This window comes from Rhineura floridana, chromosome 6, assembly GCF_030035675.1.
Source record: "Rhineura floridana isolate rRhiFlo1 chromosome 6, rRhiFlo1.hap2, whole genome shotgun sequence".
Taxonomy (NCBI): Eukaryota; Metazoa; Chordata; class Lepidosauria; order Squamata; family Rhineuridae; genus Rhineura; species Rhineura floridana.
Genome location: NC_084485.1, coordinates 116,669,321 through 116,695,762, shown reverse-complemented (window position 1 = coordinate 116,695,762; position 26,442 = coordinate 116,669,321). Strand labels below are relative to the sequence as shown.

The 26,442-nt window shown below is 41.6% G+C and overlaps 2 protein-coding genes and 1 long non-coding RNA gene across 4 annotated transcripts in view; 1 reads left to right on the top strand and 2 right to left on the bottom strand.

The window, feature by feature from the left end:
- Positions 1-25,635, bottom strand: part of HS2ST1 (heparan sulfate 2-O-sulfotransferase 1) — a 121,807-nt gene extending 96,172 nt beyond the window's left edge. The window contains exon 1 of one of the 2 annotated variants that reach the window (XM_061633566.1): positions 25,112-25,635. In XM_061633566.1, coding sequence (XP_061489550.1) covers positions 25,112-25,235 — 124 coding nt within the window. In that variant the 5' untranslated portion in view covers positions 25,236-25,635. The remainder of the gene's footprint in view (positions 1-25,111) is intronic. The other variant, XM_061633567.1, reaches the window with a different exon arrangement.
- On the bottom strand, positions 990-4,466 carry LOC133387864 (uncharacterized). Its single transcript, XR_009763588.1, has 3 exons — positions 4,332-4,466; positions 3,722-3,809; positions 990-1,396 (listed from the first exon to the last, which is right to left on the bottom strand). It is a non-coding gene; the product is annotated as an uncharacterized LOC133387864 (long non-coding RNA).
- Positions 25,636-25,993: 358 nt separating the features above from the next.
- SELENOF (selenoprotein F) overlaps positions 25,994-26,442 on the top strand; it is a 33,085-nt gene continuing 32,636 nt past the window's right edge. Inside the window, exon 1 of the mRNA XM_061633563.1 lies at positions 25,994-26,275. Coding sequence (XP_061489547.1) covers positions 26,207-26,275 — 69 coding nt within the window. The 5' untranslated portion in view covers positions 25,994-26,206. The remainder of the gene's footprint in view (positions 26,276-26,442) is intronic.

The following is a 26,442-nucleotide window of genomic DNA, read 5'->3' as shown; positions in this document are numbered from 1 at the left end:
CAGCCAATGCAATTCTTTCAGCAGCAGGCAGCATAATATAATGGCAATATTCTGCCCCAGTGAGCAGTCAAGCCTCTACATTTTGCACAAACTACAGCTTCTGGGTCAGTGTCACGGGCAGCCCTCAGAATGTACTGCAGTAATCCATCCTGGAGGTTGCCAACAAATGGATGACAAAAGGCCAGGTTATTCCAGTCTAGAACTGCCATAGCTGTCTTTCCAGCTGAAGTTGATAAAAGGCATCCAGGGACACCCCCATAATATGAACATGCTCCTTTAGAGGGAATAAAGGGGGAGAACCTATCCAAAGCAAGGAAATGACCAATTATCCAGACTTGGGAACTGCTAAATCACAGCACCTCAGGTTTGCCAGGATTCAAAATCAATGTGTTGGCCCTCATCCAGCCCACCACCAAGTCCAGCTACCTGCCCAGGGATTGCATGGCCTCTCCCAAGTCAAATATTAGAGAAGATATGATAAGGCTGGGTGTCATCAGTGTACTGATGGCACCTCACCCCAAATCTTCTAATGACCGCCCAAAGTTTTCACGTAGATGTTAAATAGCACTCCACAGCACAACTGCTGGAGGCCGAGAGATAATTACCCAGTGCTATTCTCTGAAACCTACCCAAGAGGTAGGACCAGAACCACTGTAAAACAGGGCCCCCAATGCTCACCTCACAGAGCCTGTTCAGGAAAATATGGTCAATGGTGTCAAAAGCCGTTAAATAATCTAAAATCATCTACACCTTTCAGACAGAAACATTTCTTCTCCTGAGATGCTATTTTAAGAAGATTTCATTGTGCTATAGCTTCAACTTATGCTTTCTAGTTATTACATTTTACTTTTTTATGAATTGTAAGTTACTCTGGGAATCCTTGGATTGCAGGGCAGGATAACAAATGTTTCAAATTAAAATAAAATAGCTGCGTACAAAGAATATTCAATACTTTAAGAGTATTTAAGAGTAGGTTCTAAATTAATGCTTCATATACTTGAGAAATGGAGGGAAACACTGGGATGAAACAACAAGCATCATATAATGCTACACATGAAGATGTATACAAAGCCTAAAACCACTCCAGTCTTATAGTATGTACTGTGGGGTGGGGACACAGATGTTATCCCAAATTCCCACAGACAGAACCATTACTAGGTATTAAAAGCCCTGAAAAATATTGTTATATGTACAACTTCCCTGGCTGTCAACCATCACCTGACTTCTACGCATGATGAATTTGCGTGGACCTGTTTTTTACTTCCCCTCTTCTATTCTGGGCTATGGTCTGAAGCCACATGAGGCCACCACCTTGTTGAAGCTAAGCCGGTCTAGGTCTGGTCAGTGCCTGGATGGGAGACCGCCTGGGAACCACCTTGTATACCACCTTGGGTTTCTAGATGAAAGAAAGGCAGGGTAGAAATGTAATAAAAATAAATAAAAGTATTCTCACCGTGCCTAATGTTGCATTATATATTCCATCTCTTCCTGTGATAGACTGGACTACAGGCAGCGTTAATCATGAAATTGCAATCCATCACTGAGATACTATTGCTTCAGTTTTGCTCTGAACTGTCTGCTGCTTCCATCTTTCAGGTTAGTGTTCCACATATCTTCATCACCCACAAATGTATTGTACTTTTCCATTGGCACACTAGATACTGAGAGGCAAAAAGCAGCAGCTTGCTACATTACAACCTAGAGTAAGCTACAGTTTGATGGTGCTGCAAGTTACCACCTAATTATTTAGAAGCATGCCCATAAGATTCAAGCTGGTCACAGCTATTCTCTTTACAAATCTAGTAAATTCAAATAATATTTAAACAGTGAATTCATCTCTTCCCCTTTATATTGCTGCATCCCTGATTAGTGTATATACTTCTAAATGCCAGTTGGATAGATAGAAGGCGTTTGGCATGTAATTGCATAGAAAATTGGAGTTCAATCCTTGGATGCTATTGCAATTTACACTGAAAATTATATGCTCACTACCTTTTCAAATTCCATTGTTGCTCAAAGTCTGTATCCAATAAGAAATGTCTGAACAGGACTTAGCATATATACCTCATTATATATTCATTCAACACATTAGAAGCATTTTTAAATGCTTATCACTGATGCAAAATTATTAGATTGACTCTTGTATTTCACTGAATTGCCCTCTGAGGTCCCATATGTATGGCACAACATATATCATTGTTGTAACTGATCAATTATTGGTATTATACAGTAGGGCCCCGCTTATACGGCGGGTTAGGGACCAGGCCCCCGCCGTAAAGCAGAAATTGCCGTAAAGCAGAACCCATTGACTTTAATGGGCCGCGTGAAAATGCCGCAAAATCGGTTTTAAAACAGGGAATTTCCCGATTGAAAGCCGCCGCATCAGCGGAACGCTGTAAAGCAGGGCCCTACTGTATAGTAATTTAAGCACACTAGTTGCAGGTGTTAGTGTAAGTACCCAACACAGTACAAAGTAAAGGTCCCATCAGCACAAGCATTTCAGCTTCTGCAACAGGACTTCTCCCCTCTCCTCCCCCACACACCCTAAAATCTGTTCTAGGGGTTCCCCCAACCCTCCAAAGCGGATCTGGGGAGGGTGTGGGGCACACATGGAGGGAGGGAGGGAAATCCTGTTGCAGGAGAAATGATATATTGAATACTGCCCCAAACTGGTAATAATGACAGTCAGACAAGGAATTAACATCCATGTTGTACTGCCACTATTTATTTATTTGTGGTGTTGTTTTGACAGAAGACTTCAGGATTTATGGGTATAGTATAGTCTTAGATTGTACTGCTAAGTGGACTGCACTGGTCTGTGGTCAAAGTGTCACATATCTGGCGCGGCAGGATGATGCAAAGTAGTGCTTAAAGTAGTAGCACAGAAGGAAAGGGATTTGATCTCTCTGATCAAAGGTCAGAATCTTGCAAACTCCAATCAGCTCTATTATTCTAGGTACCCAGCAATCTCGATCAACTATAAAAGAATTGGAGAACCTACTTATTCATTCAGCATGTAAACACAGAATAGCCTACTTAAAATCATATCAGGAAAAAACCCAAAAGATTGTCTACGCTTTCCAAATGAGAGAGCAGGCACTGTAATACAGTTAAGGGTGGGTGGGTTATATGAACTAATTAAAAGAGCAAACATCCTAAAAATGACCAATTTGTGGTTTCAGATCAATATTACACATCTTCAAGGAAAGAATGATTATTAGAAAGCCTGACGGGGAATTCTTTATATACAAACAATAAGCAAAATATGTTATTTTATAAAGCTATAAAGGTTTATAATAATATTTTAATAGTTTAGCAGCCAGCCAGAACCTTTTTCTTTTCAGAGCTATCTTCCCTGACTGTGCTGGTATGTATGGTGCAGCTTGAACGCTATAAATAAGGTAACACTGAACAGAGACTGAACATCCCTGTACTCTCCAAGACGTAGGAAGGATTGCATTAACTGAAATGCTTAGCTCATAGCAAAAATGTACTGGAATGTGAAGTGCTGAACATTGCCAAATTGACCAGAACATAATGTAGGCAGTGTAATCTCATGTAATGCCTATGTGATACTGTGGTGTAACGTCCTGATTGGTATATGCTAAAGTCCTTGTCCTGGAATGTATAAAAACCCCAGGCAAACAGTGCCATGTTGTAACTGTCCACTCACTCAGAGGGAGACTGACCGTGCGTACACACGTAACTAATAAAGGCCTACTTTTTGCTGCAAGCCTGTGTCTTCAATTTCCTCAAGGACCCCCGGTCCAGCGAACCTCAAAATTCCCCGTCAAGCCAATGCATCAACTCTGTAGACAGAAACACTGAATCAATAACTCAGGGTGCTTGTTCCAGAATGTCATGAAATTTTACCATTTTACAAGTAGTTCTACATGCCTTTCCTTTTACCAACAGATGGTGGTGTTAAATTCTGGCACTGTTCAACTTTTACCTAAGTGAATTAAGTTGTATTAAGACTGTTTAAAAAGACTGCTTAAAATGAAGAAGTTAAACAGTGTCAATGCAGGCTGACCACTTAAAACAGCCTGGTATATCTTTCCAGAAAAAAACAGTTCTGGATAAAATACACCACAAATAGACATAAATCTTGGGAATATTTGGCAATATTTAAATTGCAGAAATTAATATTAGTACTATCATTCATAATCACTCACAAATACAACCATATTAGAATAGAACCCTTAATTCAAAGATTTATAAACATGTTTTCTCTTGTTTATCTAATATAGTCAACTCAACCCTGTAATTTTCCATTCCCCCATATCCAAACCCCCACGAGGCAAACTAACAGCTCCACATTCAGTTCTCACCTGTCTTCAACCTTTTAAGGCTACAAGGCAAACCCAAATTGTCCATGTATTGATCTAGCTCAACATTTTTCTGTGCTAGACATATGGCAGGTCAAGAAAAGGTAAAGCAGGCTGGGAATCTCTCCTTTTCTTAAACCATCTACAGGCTAGTAGCCCACTAGGAGAAAGGGGAACAAAAAACAGCACCACAATGGTGCATACGCCAGATCAGCCAATCAGGAAGTGGGCAACTTTCTTAATTATTTTCAAGACTGAGCCATTTTTTAAAACAATATATCATAAAGACCTCATTGCTTTGTTATTACACTGTCACACACTATCCAAAAAACCCACTGAATTAGAGTCAAGATAGTTTGATTTCCAAAATTTGACGTTGGGAGTTGTCTTCCATTGTTGAATGCTTCAGAGGTTAAAGTCTTACATTGCCTTCCAACAATGCCACTCCATGAGATTTTTATTGATTTATTTATTCATTAAATTTATTAGTCGCCCATCTGGCTGGCTGTCCAGCCACTATGGGCAACGTACAAAATAAAAACATACAAATACATTAAAACATTAAAAATCTCAACAATAATAATAAAACCTAGCCCACCCCAAAAGCCTGCCTGAAGGGCCCGGTCTTCAAGCCCAGCGGAAGCTATCATAGAGGGGGCATGGCGGAGATCATTTGGGAGGGAATTCCACAAAGTGGGGGCCACAATTGAAAAAGCCCTCTCCCTAGTTCTCACCAGTCTAGCTGTTTTAACTGGTGGGATAGAGAGAAGGCCTTTTGAGGCTGATCTTGTTGAGCGGCATCCCTGATGATGTTGGAGGCGCTCCTTCAGATAGACTGGGCTGAAACCGTATTTAAAACCATACCCTAGACTGAATGCCCAGCATATATCCTGAACCCCAGCCTTTCAATTCTATTACCTGGATCTGTACAGCTAATTCCTAGAATATGCCAATGTATTTTATGTTTATGAAAGTTTATATATGCTTAAGTACACACTTCTGTAGGCTAAAAAAGAGACTGTTTCAAATACTACTCTGCACAAAGAACTCACAGATCAAGCTAGGTTGTGGGGTGAAATGGGGGTGATACAAACAAATACAGGATAGCGCTACAAAACAAGAACTTTAAAGGTATCTAAAAACAACTGTGATCAGTTTTAAATTCATTATAAGAAATAATGGAAAATTTAGTAATTGTTAAATGAACAAGCCATAACATAAGATACCACTAACACATCTTCCAGTAATTTAATCATACAGAAACTATCTGGCATTTTACCTTGTTAAACTTTACCAAACAGGTTTAGATTTTTTTTCTTTAGGCAGTTAGGTATATTCCTCATCTAGAAATATTGACGTTCTAAACTTGCTACAAATATCTCACTCAAGTAGAAGCAAAAAAAAAAAAGCAGACTGTTTAAAATCAGAGTCCAAGTAAGAAGTAAACACAAAGCAGTGTTCTGGGAACACAGAAACAAAGGCTGCATACTTGTCGTGTTTCCAATACTGTATCTCTTAAATCATATACATGTTAAGAATGCCCACTGAGATAACGCTAGGAGATCAGGACACTCCCATACAAAAGCATTCACCCCACCTTCCAGTCATTCTTCTTGGAAAATAGGCAAACAGTTGTAATTTTTGGATATAGCTTGTTAAATATTTGTACGTCTACCCAGTTTGAAAGTTTCTAGTTTCCTAACCTAGGCTCAAGTTCAGTTTTATCATTTATGAAAAGGGTCAGAAAACTGAACAGTCATCACAGGACAGGAATGGGAACCTTTGGCCCTCCAGATGTTGCTGAACTACAACTCCAAACAATTTCAGCAAGCATGGCCAATAGCCAAGGATGATGGGAGTTGTAGCTCAGCAACATCTGGAAGACTAAAAGTTCCCCACTCCTGTTGTAGGGGTTAACCCTTCCCTCCCTAACTCTTGCACTCTCCCAGGAAGATCAACCCCCCCCCCGGCACATTGCACCCTTCCTTCAAGACTAATTATTGGTGGGAAGAAGAGTAAATGTTTACATGGAGGTGCCCATGAGAGTTTCTCAAGTTTCAAATGTGTCCATGGGCACAAAAATGTTAGTGACCCCTAAACCGACTTCTCAAAAACTTGGGTCCCCTGATACTGTTGGGTTATGTGAAAAAATGCTATGTATATATCTGTTTGGCTCAGCTGGAGATCCGCCACATCTAACTCCCCTCAGCCCAGTGTAAATGCAAGTTGGATTGCGCCCTTAGCTAATAGTAGATGATGATTTGAATTGTAATCAAACATCTGAGGACTCTAGGCTAAAGAAAGTTAGTCTAAACACTACCTAGTGGCTCTGTTCAGACAATCTTCCCCAGCTTCATGAAGCCAGCAACAAGCAGCAGTCTTGCACACTTTTCCTTTGACCCTTTCCACTCATATTCCAGCTTCAGAGCTCTATTCTGGCTTGTATTAAGCCACAGTTACTTTTTTTATATCTGAAACAGAATGCTGATTTAATACAAAGCAGAAGTGAAGCACCAAATCCAGTGTGCAAGTGTATGTGGCGGGGAGGGTAACAAAACTGACACTACAGGGAAGGATTATTCAAGTCCTTCCGTCGGCAAGCAAAGACTTTTTTATTTCAACAAGCCTTTGGAAGTGAAAGCTGTTAAGGACAGGTCTTGAAGGGTGCTGCATTGCTGTTGCCTAACTGTATTATTTTAAACTGAGTTTGAATTATTTTAACTGTATGTATGAATGGTTTTAATACTGTAAATTGTTTAATTTGATTTTAATCTAGACTTTTGTATGTTTTTAATTATATGTGTGCTTTTATCTGGAAGCCGCCGTGAGTTCCAGTTTTGGGAAAAGGGCGGGGTAAAAATAATGATAGTAAATAAAATAAATAAATAAATAAGTGCAACCACTGTCACTTTAAGAATGAATTGTTGTGAGAGAATGCATGTGCATCTCTCTACCCATACAGGCTTAAAGATTATCTAATTTTTCCCATGTTTGTCAAACTTTTTTAGGTCTACTTTTAATGGGAAAAGTCTGCCTTACCCTCCAAGTATCCAGAGAAATCTATAAACATTTTTTTAAATTTAAATTGAAGGGACATAAGCAACAAGTTAAGCTACTTAACTAGTAACTAATACTTTCCTTATTTGTACCTTATCTGTATAGCTTGCTGTGATTAATATAGAAATGGCACAGAGTTTAGGTAAAAAAAGACCTTTGACCAAATGCAGAGAACTATTAACATTTTTACGCATTACTTAGAAGGGAATTGGCAAAAATCAGGTGTCAAAAGTCAGAAGCACCTGCTAGTGCAAAGACATCCACTGGATACAACTCTGAAGTTTACAAATGTTAAGATTTCTGAAAAGGATCAAGTTTTAGGGTTGTAGAGAGCCAGTGTGGTGTAGTGGTTAAGGTGTTGGACTGAGACCTGTGAGAGCAGGGTTTGAATCCCCACATAGCCATGAAGCTCACTGGGTGACCTTGGGCCAGTTACTGCTTCTCAGCCTCATGAAAACCCTATTCATAGGGTCGCCACAAGTCGGAATCGACTTGAAGGCAATACATTTACATTTATTAGGGTTGTAAGGAACCTTAATGTTTACTATTATTTGATCCAGACCTAGTTAAGTCTAATTCATCCTGCCTCATAACTAAGCTATTGTTTTACATTATTTGTTTAATATGTCAGACATGCTGCAATGCTTTGATTCAAAACTAAGAAACAAGCCAGTGTAGACTATTGAGCAAAGTGTTAAAAATTTCTTAACTTTTTGATGTTATGCCCTCAGCATTTAAGGTGGCCGACAGTTCCTCTTCTAGCAGAGTGTTCCACATTTAGAAGTGAGAGATTGATTGGAGAAATTAATTATTTTTCTTAATTCTTGAACTCTGCTTGTGAAATATAGTGATGTACACACCAATATCGCTTAAAAAAACAAGAAATAGTTTCACTAAGAACTGATCCAAATGGCTCAAATGCACAATATGCCATTTAACAGTCTTTGTTCAAGTATTTTTGGGATTGATTCAAGTGGCAGGGTGGGGGGAGAGAGACTAGGGTGCCAGGATTCTCCCACATAAATTTAAAAGTAGTTAGATCTTTTTAAAAAATGTCTGCAAGCCATTCTACTACTGTAATTTGTTCAAGAACTAATTAGGGCACGGTCGGAAATCTTAGCTGCTTTGCCTGAATATCAATTGTAATGCATTCTGTGCACACCTGGGTTTGCAGAATACATATACTACAAGTTCAGAGTTCCTTATTAGCTATTCCTTAACATTTGTGAATGTTAATTGTTTATTATGGCAAGCATTAGCAAACATTTAGCAACCTAGCAAAACAACTAGTAAATGAGATATGCATAAAAGCTGTAAGCTAGTTATAAATTATATGCTACATGTATTATTAGAATCAACTCTACTGAACGTAAAGGCAAAACGAAGACACATATCCTAGATTTTAATATACCAATGAACATTTAGTGAGGAAATCTCTAACCTGAAAGATATAGGCCCTGTTCACACATTACATTCAACGAGTCTGTGTACCTGGGTACACAAGCAGTTGAGCTGTACACTCATAGAGTTGTTCACATGTAATATTCAACGAGTATACAGTCTCCATTATATACACATTTGCTGCCAGGAAAAGAAAATGGCTTCAATGATACTTATTAAATATGCCATTGAACCAATTCCCTTTTACTGGCAACAAGGCAAGGCATGCTGGGTCTGTTAAACTTTTTGAAACTGTTTCCTGTCAAGGTTTACATTCGACAGAAAGAGTTTTGGCAGAAACAGGAATGTTGTTTTACTTTTTTCATTTTTCCTGCAGATTCGTAAGTTTTTAAAATAAAAACACCAACTTTGAAAAAGAAAATACCAACTTCTGTAACTATCATAATATTGCATTTTTCATTGCCTGTTATTCTTAAAGTATGTATGGTTTTCTTTGATGCAGGCATTCATGGAACAATCCTATACATGTCTACTGAGATGTGTGCAGACCTAATTATATTGAATTTTTATATATGAAAATATTTTGAGGAGGGGGCTGCAACAAAAACAAGCTGCTTAAAAGAATATGAACTGAAATTATTCTTCCAACATGGTACACCTGATTCTTTCTTGAGGATATCATGCATTTTAATACACATAACTTCATTCAAAATATAAATGTGGGGAAGATTATTTATCAATTGTGCTTTCCAGCCTGCTGCTCTCACTTACTAACATACTCTGTCCCCTGGAAAGCCTTTCCTGGTATTTCAGAAACAGAAAAGCTCTGGGCTGCTTTTTATGGTTTTTCAGTGGAAATGTTTGCAGCTCAATATCAAAAAGTGATCATCAGTATCTCTTATGATCTGTACCATAATGTTTAGCTTTTGGATAGCACTTTAAATGCAGGGTGGGCATATAACAGATTGAAATGTATTAGCATATCTAAGGGTGACTTGCAGAAGATTAGTGAGGATTTCAGACTCCTGTTTCATAATGAAACAACACAATGAAAACAAGAAAATGACACACACCCCTTATACTGCTAAAAAGCTGGGGGTTGGTATCAAGAGTGGATTTTTGTGTGGAAATACAATAAAGATTGAATGGCTAAATGGGGCCATTGGGGTGTTTTGTCCTTGCAGCAGCCCTAAAAGGTAGGCCAGGCTGAGAGGGAGTGCCTAGCCCTAGTCTCCCCCCCTGCCCCCCCACGATCTCATGGCTTTGGATGGGTGGGGCCTGAACCTGGATTTCCCCAGCTGAGCCTTACCCAACTTGATCCCTCCCCGTTATTCTTGGACTTCGGCTCCCTACACCCCCTCCCACCCAGCAAGGCCAACATTCAGGGAGGATGAAGAGAGTTGTCACTCCCAACATCTGGAGGGCCACGGGCTCCTTCTTCTGCAGCCAGAGTTGGCCTGAGGTAGCAGCCTTTGTAGGGTGGTCTTCTTTACCAGGGCTGCGATATGATGCATTTGGAGACCCAAAAGGTTTGTGATATGCCCCGGCGAGGTTCCATACAACTGGGGGAGATGCTCTTGAAACCATCTTTCCTGTGAATTGTGGATGTGTTTCTAGAGCTAAGTTGGTACCACTGGTGACCTCTGTTCAGACTTGAGAACCCTCCCCTGGGGGTTCCTGGCTGAAGGTGTTGTGATTAGCACATTGAAAACAAACCAACTTCGTTGCCAACAGAGCCTGTCCAAACTAGCGCAGTAGATTGTGTCATTTTCTGTTTCCTCTCGACATGTCAAAGGCTCCCATTACAACTGCTCTAGCACCTTCATTGCTCTAGAAAGCCTGGCAAAGAGCCACTTGGGGAGGGATAAGCAAGCAGCCTTTTTAGGTTTGCCAGGCACTGTTGCTTAATTTGTCTTATGCAGAGGAGTAAAAATGGAACAGAGAGAGCTGCCTGATACAGAGACAGACCACTGGTATACCTAGCTCAGTCCTGTCAACACTGTCTGGCAGCTGCTCCCCATGGTTCCAGAAAAGGTCTTTCTCAGGGCTACCTGGAGATGCTGACAGGGATTGAATCTGGGACCTTATGCATGCAAAGCAGGTGGTAAGGGAAGGAAAGCTGTCTTCATAACAGGCGTGCTGCAAAACTGAGGGCTGCGGATGAGGTTTAGGAAATTTAGCTCTAGGGTGAAGTTGAACCTTTTGTGCCATGTCTGTCTTTGTCTTATTTAAATGTTTGCGGTATACATTCAGGGGCTGTTTAAACCTGCCTCTCTGAACAGAGTTTCCTGGCTAGAGAGAGTATTTTTGCTGTGATTATATTCTCCAGGAGAAAACTGTTGTAGGGGAATGGATTTTGAGAGAGCTTTTCAGTATACAACATGGTAAGAAGTATAAGACAAACTCAGTCTCATTCTTTCAAGGGACTGCAGTACACAGACAATATAGGAATAAAGTTGCTTCTTTGAACATTAATAGGGAAGCAGATTTCATTACAAACTAATACTGCATATAAAAGGTATTTATGAACACATCAATAGTCATGTTCTTGATAGAGTTTCAAGGTTGCTGCTGGAGACTATAAAGATCTGATTTATTTTTATCTATTTTTTTCAGGAGAAAAGCACTGGGTGCTGACAGGGGTCTTGGTAGAAAATGGAAGTTCTCCCACAAAGGAGACATGCTTTCCCCCCTAATTCATTATGTAATTGTCCTCAGAGGAAAAGGAGGACCTTTTCATAAATCAAGTTATCTTCTGATATTCTTACAACACAATCCAGTTGCACATTTACTCAAAAATATGTCCATTTGAGTTAAATGCATAACCTAACAGCCTGAGAATCAGAATAAATTTTTCAAGATCAGAGGTCATTTCAGTAGTGTGATACAGAAGTAACCTAAGGCAGTAAAACATGCTGTCTGTCTTGTATGCTGGTAAAACAGTTTTGGCTTATAATAACTCAAGAATTTCCTTGCTGCAGTGAACACTTCTCAACTCAAAGTTTTCTAAATATTTTATTGACTTGACTAATAGAGCTTCTCCAGTAAATAAAAAGTGTTCCAGATAGTTAAATCTTATTTCTTTTTAAAGCAGGTGTTACAACCTGGTACATTTAAGATGTACCTGTACTGTCAAAAGAGGCAGAGATGGTTGTGGTCCTTGGAAACATGAACTAATTGAGAATTTCATATATGGACAAAACTTTAATTTCTTTTCAACTGAAATCAATCTTAAGGCAGCTCTAGCTTAGACTTAACTTCTTGCAGCTTGGGTCACATACCTTTGCTGTTCATGTATACTAATGGTGCATCATAACTGGGATGGTAAGTATTTGGTACTCAAACAATTAAATTCTTGCATGTTCCCACTCCAGATGCATTCATTTTCTGTAGCATTGTATATTTAGAATAATTTTCTCCTCCCCATGGGAAAGGACCCTGGAGCCCTGACTTGCATCATCAAAGTCCTGCTCAGGCCCAATTCTTGCACTTAAAGAATGTGAAATCTGTTTAACTTTCATCCTTAAGATTCTTTTGTTGTTGTTTGTAGCCACAAAACTTACATATTTGGTCTTTCTGTTGTGTGAAAGCTGAGATTCTCAGCATAACAAACTGTCTGCATGCACATCATGATTAGAGAATCCACACAGCTCTGAGAATTGTTCATATTGTCAAGGAATATTTAATTTTTCTCAAAATATATCTTGCCAACTGTGGCTGTCCCTGGATAGGAAAAGCCTTATCAAGTGACCCATGTGCTGGTAACTTCCAGACTGGATTACTGTAATGTGCTCTATCTGGAGCTGCCCTCCAGAAGCTGTGACTAGACTCCTCTTGGAGGTGGCCTTACCATGAGCGCTTAACACCAACCCTGAAAGAACTGTGCTGGCTGGAAATATGCTGCCAAGCCCACTTCAGGGGACTTGCATGGGTTTTTAAAGTTGTATACAACTTGGGGCCAGGATACCTGAGAGACCTCCATTTAAACTTGATTGGTTACTAAGATCAGCCAAGGGAAGGTATTTTGGCTGTGCCACTTCTAGCTTCTTATACAGTTAGACAAGGGAGAGCTTTCTTGGTGGTGGTGCCCCAGCTTTGGAACTCCCCAGCTTTGGAGCATCCATCTTTACTCCTGATTGCTCCCATCTAACATCTCCACAACACTAGGCTCCTTTCTTCCTACAATAGCTTTCTGGTGACTGGCCTCATTCAGCCATGAAACTCACTGGGTGACCTTTGGGTAGTCACTTTTTCAGCCTAAACTGCCTCATAAGGTTATTCTGAGGACTATGTATGCCACCACAGAGCTCCATGCAGGAAAGGAGAGATATCAAGGAAATAAGGCATTAAATAAAATTAAGGCCACAATGCTCACATACCAAAACAAGATGTTCTGATAATCATGGGAGATTGGAATGCAGAAGCAGGGAACAGAGAAGAACTTGGAATTATGGGGACATGGGGCTTAGGAAATAGAAATGAAGCAGGAGAAAGACTTATTGAATTCTGTGAAGCCAATAATTTGTTTCTTGCTAACACATTTTTTGAGCAACTGAAAAGACAACTGTACACATGGACATCACCAGATGGTCAATATAGGAATCAAATTAATTATATCACTAGTAGCAGAAGATGGAGACGCTCCATACTTTCTGTGAGAACAAGACCAGGAGCAGACTGTGGTACAGATCATGAACTGGTAATACTGAAAATCAGAGTAAAGCTAAAGAAGAAAAAAGCAATAATAATGCCAAAATACAATTTAAATAACATCCCAGAAGAAGCAAAAAGACAACACCTCAATGGAAGACCTCAATGGATCACTGAAAAGAGAAAAAACAGCAAAAGCAAAAGGAAACAGAAACCAGGGATGTGGAGTGGGAGTCATGGAGTCGGAAGCAATTTTGGGTGGAATCGGAGTCAGTAGAACTGGCTGAAGAACTCTCAGAACCGCTCTCTATTATCTTTGCAAAATCATGGAGGACCAGTGAAGTGCCGGATGACTGGAGAGCTAATGTTGTCCCTATCTTCAAAAAGGGCAAGAAGGAGGAACTGCGGAACTACAGACCAGTCAGCCTAACATCAATCCCTGGAAAAATTCTGGAGCAGATTATAAAGCAGTCAATCTGTAAGCACCTTGAAAGCAATGCAGTGATTACTAGGAGCCAACATGGATTTATGAAGAACAAATCCTGCCAAACTAATCTACTCTCATTTTTTATTGTGTAACCTCCCTTGCAGACTGTGGGAATGCTGTAGACATAATATATCTCGACTTCAGCAAAGCTTTTGACAAAGTGCCCCATGATATTCTAATTAGCAAGCTAGCTAAATGTGGGCTGGATGGAACTATTAGATGGACCCACAGTTGGCTCCAGAATCATACTCAAAGAATGCTTATCAATGGTTCCTTCTCAAACTGGGCAGAAGTAACTAGAGGGGTACCACAGGGCTCGGTTCTGGGCCCAGTGCTCCTGAACATTTTTAACGACTTGGATGAGGATGTACAAAGCATATTTATCAAATTTGCAGATGATACAAAATTGGGGGGGCATAGCTAATACCGTGGAAGACAGAAACAAAATTCAAAGGGACCTTGATAGACTGGAGCATTGGGCTGAAAACAATAGAATGAAATTCAACAGGGATAAATGCAAAGTTCTACACTTAGGAAAAAGAAATCAAATGCACAGTTATATATACTTGGCTCAGTAATACGACATGTGAGAAGGACCTTGGAATTGTCGTTGATCACAAGCTGAATATGAGCGAACAGTGCAATGTGGCTGCAAAAAAGGCAAATGTTATATTAGGCTGCATTAACAGAAGTATAGTTTCCAAATCACGTGAAGTATTAGTTCCCCTCTATTCAGCACTGGTTAGGCCTCATCTTGAATACTGCATCCAGTTCTGGTCTCCACACTTCAAGAAGGATGCAGACAAACTGGAACGGGTTCAGAGAAGGGCAACAAAGATGATCAGGGGAATGGAAACAAAGCCCTATGAGGAGAGACTGAAAGAACTGGGCATGTTTAGTCTTGAGAAGAGAAGACTTGAGGGGAGATATGATAGCACTCTTCAAGTACATGAAAGGTTGTCACACAGAGGAGGGCCGGGATCTCTTCTCGATCATCCCAGAGTGCAGGACACGGAATAATGGGCTCAAGTTGCAGGAAGCCAGATTTCGACTGGACATCAGGAAAAACTTCCTAACTGTTAGAGCCATACGACAATAGAACCAATTACCTAGAGAGGTAGTGGGCTCTCCAACACTGGAGGCATTCAAGAGGCAGCTGGACAGCCATCTGTCGGGAATGCTTTGATTTGGATTCCTGCATTGAGCAGAGGGTTGGACTCGATGGCCTTGTAGGCCCCTTCCAACTCTACTATTCTATGATTCTATGAAATGCACTGACTCCGACTTCAAAATATAATTAATATTTTAATTTTAATTTTAATATTAATATTAATTTATTGTTAATACATTAATATACATTTGCCATTTATGAAGGACTCAGAGTCGGAGTCAGACAGTAGAAAAATTAATATATATTTGCCATTTATGAAGGAGTCAGAGTCGGACAGTAGAAAAATAGAGGAGTCGGATTGACATATCAACTCCACAGCCCTGACAGAAACATGGTCAGAACCCTAAATGCAGATAATACAGCGACTAGCACATAGGGACAAAGAGAACTACTACAATAGTTATTGTATAGAAATAGAAGAGGACAACAAAAAAGGTAGAACAAGAGCCGTATTCCAAAAGATGAGAGAAACTAAAGGGAAATTTATACCAAGAGTAGGGATGTTGAACAACAGGGGAACAAACTGACTTAAGATAAAAAAAGTAAGATGGAAGCAATACATTGAAGAACTATATAAAAGAGATGCAAGGATGACATATTCATTCACAGAGGAACCGTATGATGAAGAACCAGAAATTTTAGTATGCGTGGTAAAAGCTTCTCTTAAAATACTTGGAAGAAACAAATCACCAGGAACAGATGGCATACCAATAGAGTTGCTACAAGTTACTGAGACTGAATCTGTGCAAATTTTAACAAAAAAATTGTCAACAAATATGGAAAAGAAAACCATGGCCCACAGACTGGAAGCATTTGATTTCCTTGTCGTGGAACATAAGTCCCTTACAGAAACCTGATTTTTAACATTGTTACAGAACTAAACCAAGTCATCTTCACATATTGCCAAATTAGTGTTTATGTAGTTTGGCAACCATATGTGACCATGGAGTCCATACAATGTTTTGAAATGTATGTTTAGCCCTGCATGGTGATTGCACACTGTTTATGAATATTTCCCACATCATGCATACTGTACTTGTTAAAGACAGATGCTTCTTCATGACATGGGTTATATACAGGAGAGTAGGAAGAAAAGAAATCCATTACAAAGATGATGCTGAATTAAGTGAATAAACACAATTGCACAAATATTTTACAGTAGAAATTATTTGGGATAGCTATTCTGAAGAGACAATTCTCTATTTAACTGGCATCTGTAAGGGTATTCACATGTTACTCTGTACACAGATACAAGCTCCCTGTACCTCAGTTCAGCTGCTCAAGAAAGAGTCTATACATGGTGATTTGAAAAATCACCACATGTACTGGTCCCCAAAAAAGAGGTATTTGGTTCACATGTTGACTTTCCCTGCATGCTGTCCACGTGAAATTGATCACGAGCAATTAGTTTTTCTCCCTGAGGAGAGCCTGAGGCGCTCTTCTAGCAGCAAGAGCTGCTGCCAATCGGAAATGAGCTCAAGGAAATGTCAGTTGCTGGAGCCACAGAGTGAGAAAGAGAATTAGGCTAAAATGGAGGCAAGGGCAAGAAAGTGGAAAAGGAGATGAGCTTGAAGCAGAGCTTCTGTGTGTTGGCAATGAATGAACTTGAAGGAAGGAAGGAGGCAAATAACGGGGGGGGGGCTTTGGAGGACTCACACTGCATTTTTTCAAAAAGTACTCAGAAGTCCCATTGAGTTAAGTGAGGCTTACTCCCAGGTAAGCAGAGTTAGGAGTGCCTAAAATGGTGAGAGACTCTGTCAGGGAAGCTACAGGTAGGAATTGACTGTCTAAATTGTAAAACAAACTTAATTTTTTAGAATTAACAAACTTAAATGAAGTTCAAGCCTCTTGTAGTCTCAGATAAGTGAAAACTGATTTCCTGAGAGAAGGCAAAAGGAGGCAGGGAAGCAGAAATTTAATGAGGGCACAGCTTCTGAGGGCTCACACTATAATTCTAAACGTTTCCACTCAGAAGAGGTCCCAGTTCCTTCAATGGGACTTACTCCCAGGTAAGAAGGCTTAGGATTCTATCCCCATAGAATAAATAATTGGAGGGGGAGCGGAGAAAAGGAAAGGAGAGAGTTTGTCTGTGTTTCCTTATAGTACAATCCTAGCCATGTTTACTCAGAAGGAAGTCCCACTGAGCTCAATGGGACTCACTCCCAGTTAAGTGGGGTTGGGATAGGATTGCAGCATCACTTTGAGGAGAATGCAGGAAGAGGTGAAAGGACAGCAGAGAGGTAATGAAGAGAGAAAAGCCCTAAGACACAGAAGAAGAGCTTGCGTGGCCCCTGTGGGCTCAGACAAGTGAAAATTGTTACCTTGAGAGAAGGTGGAAGGATGTACCAGTAATCTAGTAACGGGGATGGGAAGACAGACTAAGAATCTGAACTCCCAGTGCAATCCTAACCATGTTTCTCAGAAGTTTAAAGCTCCGAGTTTAATGGGGCTTACTCCTGAAGTAAAAGTGAACATAGAATTGCAAGCTTTAATATCTATATTCAAATATTTCCTTTAAATACTAAGTGATTTATTAATAAATATTATGTTAAATGTTCAGTGTGTCACCATGGGACTCTTGTTGCTGTTGTGAGTTTGGGGGTTGGAATGGATGATCCCTGTGAGTCCCCTTCCAGCCTCTGATTTGGAATCCCATCCCTTGGGGTGAGGGGCTGGCTCTGCTGGAGTTTTTGTTAAGCTAATAGAGTGGCCAGGTTGTTAATGGGCCTATTAGGTGCCCAGCAACTGGTGAGTGGGCCAGGAAGATCCTTTTGTCATTGAAACTCTTCAGGAGAGCCTCCCCCCCACCGGCTGCTAGCAGAGGTTTGTGCTGGGAGTGTTTTTTCAGAGTTGTCTGGGAATGCCTGGGAACTGGAGGCAGTCAGAGAGACTGTCACTCTGCACTATGGCTTTAGGTTGTCTCCTGTAACACTGATGGGAAAGCTGGATATTGGACTGCTGATGACTTGAACCCCCCCAGCCTAAGCTCAGGTTGGAATGTGTGTAAATAAACAAACCATATTTCATAAAGACATCACAGTCTCCGCTGACCTTCCCCAGGAAACCAAACCCAGGACGAGCACAGGGACCCCTGAAATCTCACTGCTCGGAGATTGGGGAGGTGCGCAACAATATATAACCATCCAACTCAGGGGAAGCTGGCATAAGTTGTGCTGGAGCAAGATAAGCTGGTGTAAAGTTCTGTCACATCCAATTGCCATTGAGGAGCCTGTGGATTGGCTGAATGCTGGCTCACTCTCTTAGGGACCCTCTGGAGTAGATGGGAGGGTAGGGAGAGGACAAGGGAAGGCACATTGCATAAGAAGCATACAACCATAAGTAGTTTTACTGACATCAGAATAATAAACTATTCAAGACTGAAAAACCAGGGGCAAGCTTTGAATTCTCTCACCTCATATCTAAGAGATATATTGTTGATAAAGCTTGTTTTGCTGGATTGCAGACAATTAAAATCCAACATGACATTTCAAATATAATTTGTGTCTTTATTCACAAAAAAGCAGGAAACAAACATGAATTAAGGACATTGAACAGATTGGTTGTGAACTAATTAAGCAGCAATATATGGAAGATGAGCCTCAGAATCAGAAGCATACATAATTTTCTAAGGAACTGTCACACAAGATGCACAATGCAGGCAGAACAAACTATGCATCAGTTGCTCCAAAACTCAGCTGTATTATCTGTTTCAAAAATCAGAGATATCAAGAATCAGTGGTAAATAAATTCCACCCATCTTCAGACATGGGCATTACTTTAAATGGAGAAAAGTTAAAACATATTATTACTATTACTATTACTAATTTATTTATTTATTAGATTTGGTGGCATACAAAAGCACTAAAACATTTTAACACATCATAAAAAACTTTAAAATACATTAAAACCATTAAAAACATAAACACAAAAATCTTTAAAAACATTTTAAAAGCTTTAAAAACATCTATTTTTAAAAAAAGAAGTTTTAAAAACATATTCAAAAGCAATTCCAACAGAGACGCACACTGGGATAAGGTCTCTACTTAAAAGGCTTGTTGAAGGAGGAAGTACTTCAATAGGCACCAAAAAGATAACAGAGATGGTGCCTGTCTAATATTTAAGGGGAGGGAATTCCACTGGGTAGGTGCTGCTACACTAAAGGTCTGTTTCCTATGTTATGCAGAACGGACCTCCTGAAAAGATGGTATCTGCAGGATGCCCTCACCTGAAGAGCACAGTGATCAACTGGGTATACAAGGAATAAGAAGGTATTTTGGGTATCCTGGTCCCAAGCTGTATAGGGCTTTGTACACCAAAACTAGAACCTTGAACTTAGCCTGGTAGCTAATAGGTAGCCAGCGCAATTCTTTCAGCAGTGAGGTGACATGTTGGTGATACCCTGCCCCAGTGAGCAGTCTCGCCACCGCATTTTGCACCAGCTGCAGCTTCCAGACCAACCTCAAGGGCAGCCCCACATAGAGCGCATTACAGTAATCCAGCTTGGAGGTTACCAGTACATGGACAACAGAAGTCAGGCTATCCCGGTCCAGAAACGGACTGCAGTTGTCTTACCAGCCAAAGCTGGTAAAAGGCACTCCTACCCACTGAGACCTGGGCCTCTAGCAACAAAGATGGATCCAGGAACACCCCCAGACTATGTCCCTGCTCTTTCAGAGGGAGTACAACCCCATCCAAAGCAGACAACTGACCAATTATCTGAACTTGGGAAACACCAACCCACAGCACTTTCGTCTTGCTAGGATTCAGACTCAGTTTATTGGCCCTCATCCAGCCCACCACCAATTTTCTTTCGGTGGCAACCCTGCCGGCGGTAGACCCACCACCAAATGGCAGCTGAGCTTTTATGCCCCCTGACCCAACCAGGAGCTGATGCAAGAGTCTGCCTGATTAATTGCAGCCTCTCTCTGGAGTCAGGGTCAGGCAGGGGAGCCCCGTCCTTGCAGCACTTACCAAGGACTTCAGCTGTCTCAAGAGACAGCAACCCAGAGGAGCAAGCAGCAAGCACCCAGATGCTCACTCCCAGGGCAGGTCTTCTTCAGTCTCCCTAGTGCTGCAGCTGTTCCCCAACTACAAATAATTATTACTCAAACAGTATAAAGATTTACCATTTCACAGAGAATGCATTCTACCCAATGAGTTCCAGTCCTTTTATGGAACATTCTGAACATACAAGTCTTTAAGGGCACAATCCAACTTGCATTTACGCCAGGCTGAAGGGAGTTGGATGTGGCAGATTTCCAGCTGAGTCGGCTGGGTACTGGCTCACCTGGGCTCCACTGGCGTTAAGTCCCTTAACCTAGCCAAGACCCATTCCTGGGCAAGGTCCTTGAACGAGTGGTGGCAGGCCAGCTCCAGACACTCTTGGGTGAGACCGATTATCTGGATCCATTTCAGTCGGCTTTCAGGCCTGGTTTTGGCACAGAAACAGCCTTGGTCGCCCTGTATGATGACCTTTGTCGGGAGAGAGACAGGGGGAGTGTGACTCTGTTGATTCTCCTTGATCTCTCAGCGGCTTTCGATACCATCGAACGTACTGTACGGGTGGGTTCGTATCGGGAGAGGCGTTCCATCAGGTATTGTGGTCCCAAGCCGTGTAAGGCTTTATAGGTCAAAATCAGCACCTTGAATCGAGCTCAGAAACATAAAGGCAGCCAGAGCAAGCGGGCCAGAATCTGTTTTATATGTACAGACCATCTGGTCCCTATTACCAATCTGGCCACTGCATTTTGCACAAGCTGCAGTTTCCGAACCGTCTTCAAAGGCAGCCCCACGTAGAGCGCATTGCAGTAATCTAATTTAGAGGTTACCCAGAGCATGGACAACTGAAGCCAGGTTATCCCTGTCCAGATAGGGACATAGTTGGGCCACCAACCAAAGTTGGTAGAAGGCACTCCGTGCCACCGAGGCTACCTGAGCCTCAAGTGACAGAGATGATTCTAGGAGAACCCCCAAGCTATGAACCTGCTCCTTCAGGGGGAGTGCAACCCCATCCAGGACAGGTTGGACATCCACCATCCGGTCAGAAGAACCACCCACTAGCAGCATCTCAGTCTTGTCTCAGTTTATTAGCCCTCATCCAGTCCACTGTCGCAGCCAGGCACCGGTTCAGCACATTGACAGCCTCACCTGAAGAAGATGAAAAGGAGAAATAGAGCTGTGTGTCATCAGCATACTGATGGCAACGCACTCCAAAGCTCTGGATGACTGCATCCAATGGTTTCAGGCAGAAGTTGAACAGCATGGGGGACAGAACTGACCCCTGCGGAACCCCATACTGGAGAGTCCAGGGTGCCAAGCAATGTTCCTCAAGCACCACCTTCTGGAGGTGACCCGCCAAGTAGGAGCGGAACCACTGCAATGTAGTACCTCCCACTCCCAACTCAGCCAGTCTCCCCAGAAGGATACATTTTAGCATGTGTTTTATATTATTTTAAATGTTTAAATTGTGTTTTAAATTGTTTTTTAAAAAGATGTATTTTAAATTGTATTTGTTTTTAGTTACTGTAAACCGCCCAGAGAGCTTCGGCTATGGGACGGTATACAAGCATAATAAATAAATAAATAGAACAGATTGTGGGAACTATAGATGTATCTCTCTTCTTGCTACCGCAGGTAAAATCCTTGCAAGGATCCTCGCAAATCACCTCCTGCCGATCTCAGAGTATGTCCTCCATTAATTTCAAAATGGTTAACACCCTTCCAGGGGGACAGTGGACATGAGCTTCACTGAATGACAGCTTCAAGAAAAATAAGGCCGCTCCCTGGACTATCCTTCTGAAAACGACAATTTTGGACAACAATGGCTTTCAGAGCGATCCATTCAGAGTCGGATCAGGTGTAAAACAGGGATGTGTCATTGCTCCTACCTTATTTGCTATCTTCATTGCTATGATTCTACGCCTTATTGAGGAGAAGCTTCCTACTAGTGTGGAAATCATATATTGAACAGATGGAAAGCTCAGTAGGCTGAAAGCAAAAAGTAAGGTCGTAGAACTTCAATATGCCAATGATAATGTAGTCTCTGCACATTCAGAGAAAGATCTTCAAACTATCCTAAATGTCTTTGCAGAAGCATATAGAGAGCTTGGGCTCTCACTTAATATTAAAAAAACCAAAGTGCTTCATCAACTGGTACGAACTAGCCCCTCTGTAGCACCATCAACCCAGCTTAATGGTATGACGCTGGAGAAGATTGATCATTTCCCCAAGCTTGGCAGCCATCTGTCTGTAAAAGCTGACATCGATGCTGAAATTCAACATCGTCTGAGCTCTGCGAGTGCCACATCCTCCCAAATGAAGCATAGAGTGTTCGAGGATCGGGATATTCGCAGGGAGACCAAAATGCTTATTTACGAAGCCATTGTACTACCGACCTTACTGTATGCCTGTGAAACATGGACCATTTATAAACGCCACTCCCAACTTCTTGAAAGATTCCACCAACGCTACCTCTGGAAAATTCTGCAAATTACTTGGGAAGACAGACGGACTAACATTAGTGTTTTGGAAGAAGCAAAGACTACCAGTGTTGAAACAATGATCCTTCAACATCAACTTTGCTGGACTGGACATGTTGTTCGAATGCCTGATCACCATCTTCCAAAGCAGCTACTTTACTCCCAACAAGGATGGAAAACGGAGTATCGGTGGACAGCAAAAGAGGTTTAAAGATGTTCTTAAAGCTAATCTAAAAAAATGTAACATGAACATTGCTGGTATGTCTTGGCCCATGAATGTCCTAAATGGAGGTTGGCTATTATCAAAGGTGCTGTGGACTTTAAAGCACGAATACAGGGCAAACAGGACAAACGAGCTAAGCGGAAGGCACATCAAACAAATCCTCATCACGACCATCTTCCATCTGGAAACCTATGTCATCACTGTGGGAGGCTGTGTGGATCCAGAATTAGCCTCCAGTCACTTACAGACCCACTGTTAAAGACCTTATCTTGGAAGACAATCTTACTCAGCCACGAGTGATCGCCAATGAATGAATGATATGTGTATAATTTAAGATTTTGACCAATATGTTTAATTGTTTTAGGAACCAATATGCATGTTTGTTCATGAAATTTGAATTACAAAACAAAATCCGGATTTAAAGTCATTTTTTTTCATTGTGATTTAAACCAATCCTCCCAATCTGGAATATAGGCATAATTTATATACACCAATAAAAATATAACATCTATTCTTTTATTGCATTGTGTTAACTCTCTCATGCTGGGATGTAGATTTCTCTAATATACATATTGACTAATAGTAACAGACAACCTAAAACTGTTGTTAAGTTCTCAACAGACAAATAGAAAAACTCAAGTTTATCCTAGCAGCTTTTTCCTTATTACCTTTTATAACTGATACTCCAACATAACTAGAACTTCATCTCATGCCTATGATATGTAACATACTTTGAATCCAACAGATCAAGTTCAATGTCAGTTATTTCTGTAGAGATCTCAGGATAACATCTTACACACATTCTCACATACAGTAGATAAAATTTCTCCACTCAGGACACTCCCTTTCAATAAAGCCACATGGGAATGCTCCTTCGCCTTCCTTGGCTTTATGTGGATGCAGGCAGATAGACACACCCTGGGTAAAAGAAGAGTAGGTTCCACTGAAAATATTCATACATAGGAATACAGGAGTCAACAGAGTATTCTTTTAATAAGATTACATTCTTGTTTCTTCTTTATGTCAACTCCTGACTCAGTGAGAGTTATACAAGAATGGGGGGGGTTAAAGAAATAAGGGCATTTATTAAATTAATATAACTTTTCATGAGCATGCCTCAACCTTTCATGAACATTGTAAAGAACTTGACTAATAGCATTATTATAGAAACTTTTTTGGAAGCCTGAATCCTAATTAAGTTTTATATCACAATGTACATGTAGAGCAACACATATACCACTTTTAAGTGCTAAACAAATGATTTTTAACAAGATATTTATCAAAGTGCTATTATAAATATACTACCTTTTATTAGAATCACTGGCTGACAAAAATAAAGGAACAAGGTAAGCTTACAAACTACAGTTAAGCCAATAACATAAAATATAGGAAACAAAATTGAGCAAAAGGCCTCTAAACTACATCTCTCCAAGACATTTATAAGACTGCTGACAGTAGTAAAAGACATATGCTTTAGTAAACACATTGACCTATATAATAATATATTTACTTACACACATAGGCGCACGCGCACATAATCACACAACATACCGATAAGGTTTCTTGACTGTAGAACTATTTCAGGGAGGGGGAGCCTCATATTAGCATGCCCTCTCTCTCCAGTCACTGAACTGCCTATCATGCTTCAATCCATTTCACAAAGTGTGAACCTTAAGTAGAAGATGGTCGTTTCAAAGCGTTTCAACAGTAAAATGAAGAAACCTTTACACCGGCTTCACATATCACCACCACCTCTCTCCAACTGTAAAGCACAGACAAGCCAGTAATCTCTGACAACACTGGTTTTGAAATGTTCCGTCTTTCAGAGAAATAACAAAAAGAGAGAATGTGAGTCCTTCCTGGATTTGTGCTCTCCATCCCGTCTGTTAGTAGATTTCAATATTTGGGCGGTGGGCGAGAGACCTACATATAGATCAGTCTAAGCCCAGTACAATTGCTTGCCCAGTTTATAGCCCTTTACGGCGGAATGCCCCATCATATTATATCGAACGAACCTTATTTATCTCATTGCAAGACAGAAGACCCCGCCACAGACCATACGGAGAAGGGCTGCGATTTTTTCCCCTACCAATGCCAAAACTGCTCCAGGTCAATGAACTCCCCGCTCCCGTTGCTTCTCCGTGATGGCCCCATCCTCTCCTCGTTCTGTAGCACGTTGTCGTCCCCCACCCCCAAACCAGGATAACCTCATCTCCACCTAACTTCTTCATTTAGACGTGGTCTTCTCGCCATGTAACACCAACCTCCAGCTATCCCTACTGGCTTCCCCATTCCCCAGGGCCGGTCCTCACTCACCAAGCTTCCCGCGGGATTCCTCCAGCTTCTGGATCTGGTTCTCTAAGAAAAGGACGGACACTCCGAACGCTACCACCGCCAAGAGCTGCAATTTAGGCGGCAGCATAATCCGAAGCAGCCCCATCGGCAGCAGCAGTCGCCGCCGCCTGAGCGCCGCCCGCCTGGTCGCACGTCCGCCTAGGGATCACGACATCACGCGGGGCCCAAGCAGGGAGGCCGGCGAGAGCCTCTACGGGGGCACAACGGGCGACTGAAGGAAGGGATGGAAGATGAACAACGAGGATGGAATGCTGGGCGAGCGCGCGGGAAAGACGCGGTTCTCACATTCCTCGGGAGACCTCGCGACGGTACCTCAACCGTCTTTTCAGACACTAACCGTGCTCTCACTCTCCCCCCCCCTCGAAAAAAAACACCAGCGGCTCAGTCAACGAGCCCCACTCCCTCCTCAGTTACAAGCACTAGCCCTCCCCGCCCAACCGCCTGTCTGCGTGCGCTGCTCGGCAACCGAACGCCCGGGCGTACTCACGCCCACTACTCCTACTATTGACCAGCCAGAACACAAGTTCCTCCCAAGCGGTTGCTTTCTATTGGCTACATTTCGCCCTTTTCTCGCTTTCTATTGGTTATCCACGGCGCCAGCCCGCCCGCAAGCTCTTCCGCAAATAACTCGTAGGACCCGAAACGAAGCCCCTCCCACACACCTTGTCTTCTGATTGGACAACTTGTCGCGAATCTCTGTCCACCTTTCCTTAGGGTATTGGATGATGCTAATCATCATTTCCCGCAGTTTCATTGGTCAAATTTCTTGCCAGTCTTAATGCGTCCTTTTTCTGTAGAACAACAGGCCCCTGCTGTAGTGTTTTTGGAGTTGCCTGGGAAAAAAACACAAAAAATTGAAGAATCTTGACGGCTCCTCACAAATAAACTCAAACTCTTTCGCTCTTTGACTCTTCTGTTAAGTTGTCTTGATGATGTTGGAGAGTCTGAGCAGTACTTTTCTGTTTCGTTCGAACCTGGCGGCGCTTTGGTCACCTTATCTGTTCGGGGGCCTGTCAATGGATTTCCGTTGTCGCCGGCATCCGTTGATGTGCCAACATGGCGTTGGATAAAAGAGTGATGGAGTTGGGGTATTATTGGGTGTGGCTGCTGGCGACATTGCAGGCGGTAAGGAGCGCCTTTAAATCTCGGGGGTTGGAAGTGATGGGTTTTTGCCTGAAGAATCGATGACACCGTGAGAAGAGTGTCTTAATGTGACCAAAGACGAGACTAGAGACGCACTTCTATCTCTAATCTACCTATCTGGTTGTTACGATGTAATCCTTCCGGCACTT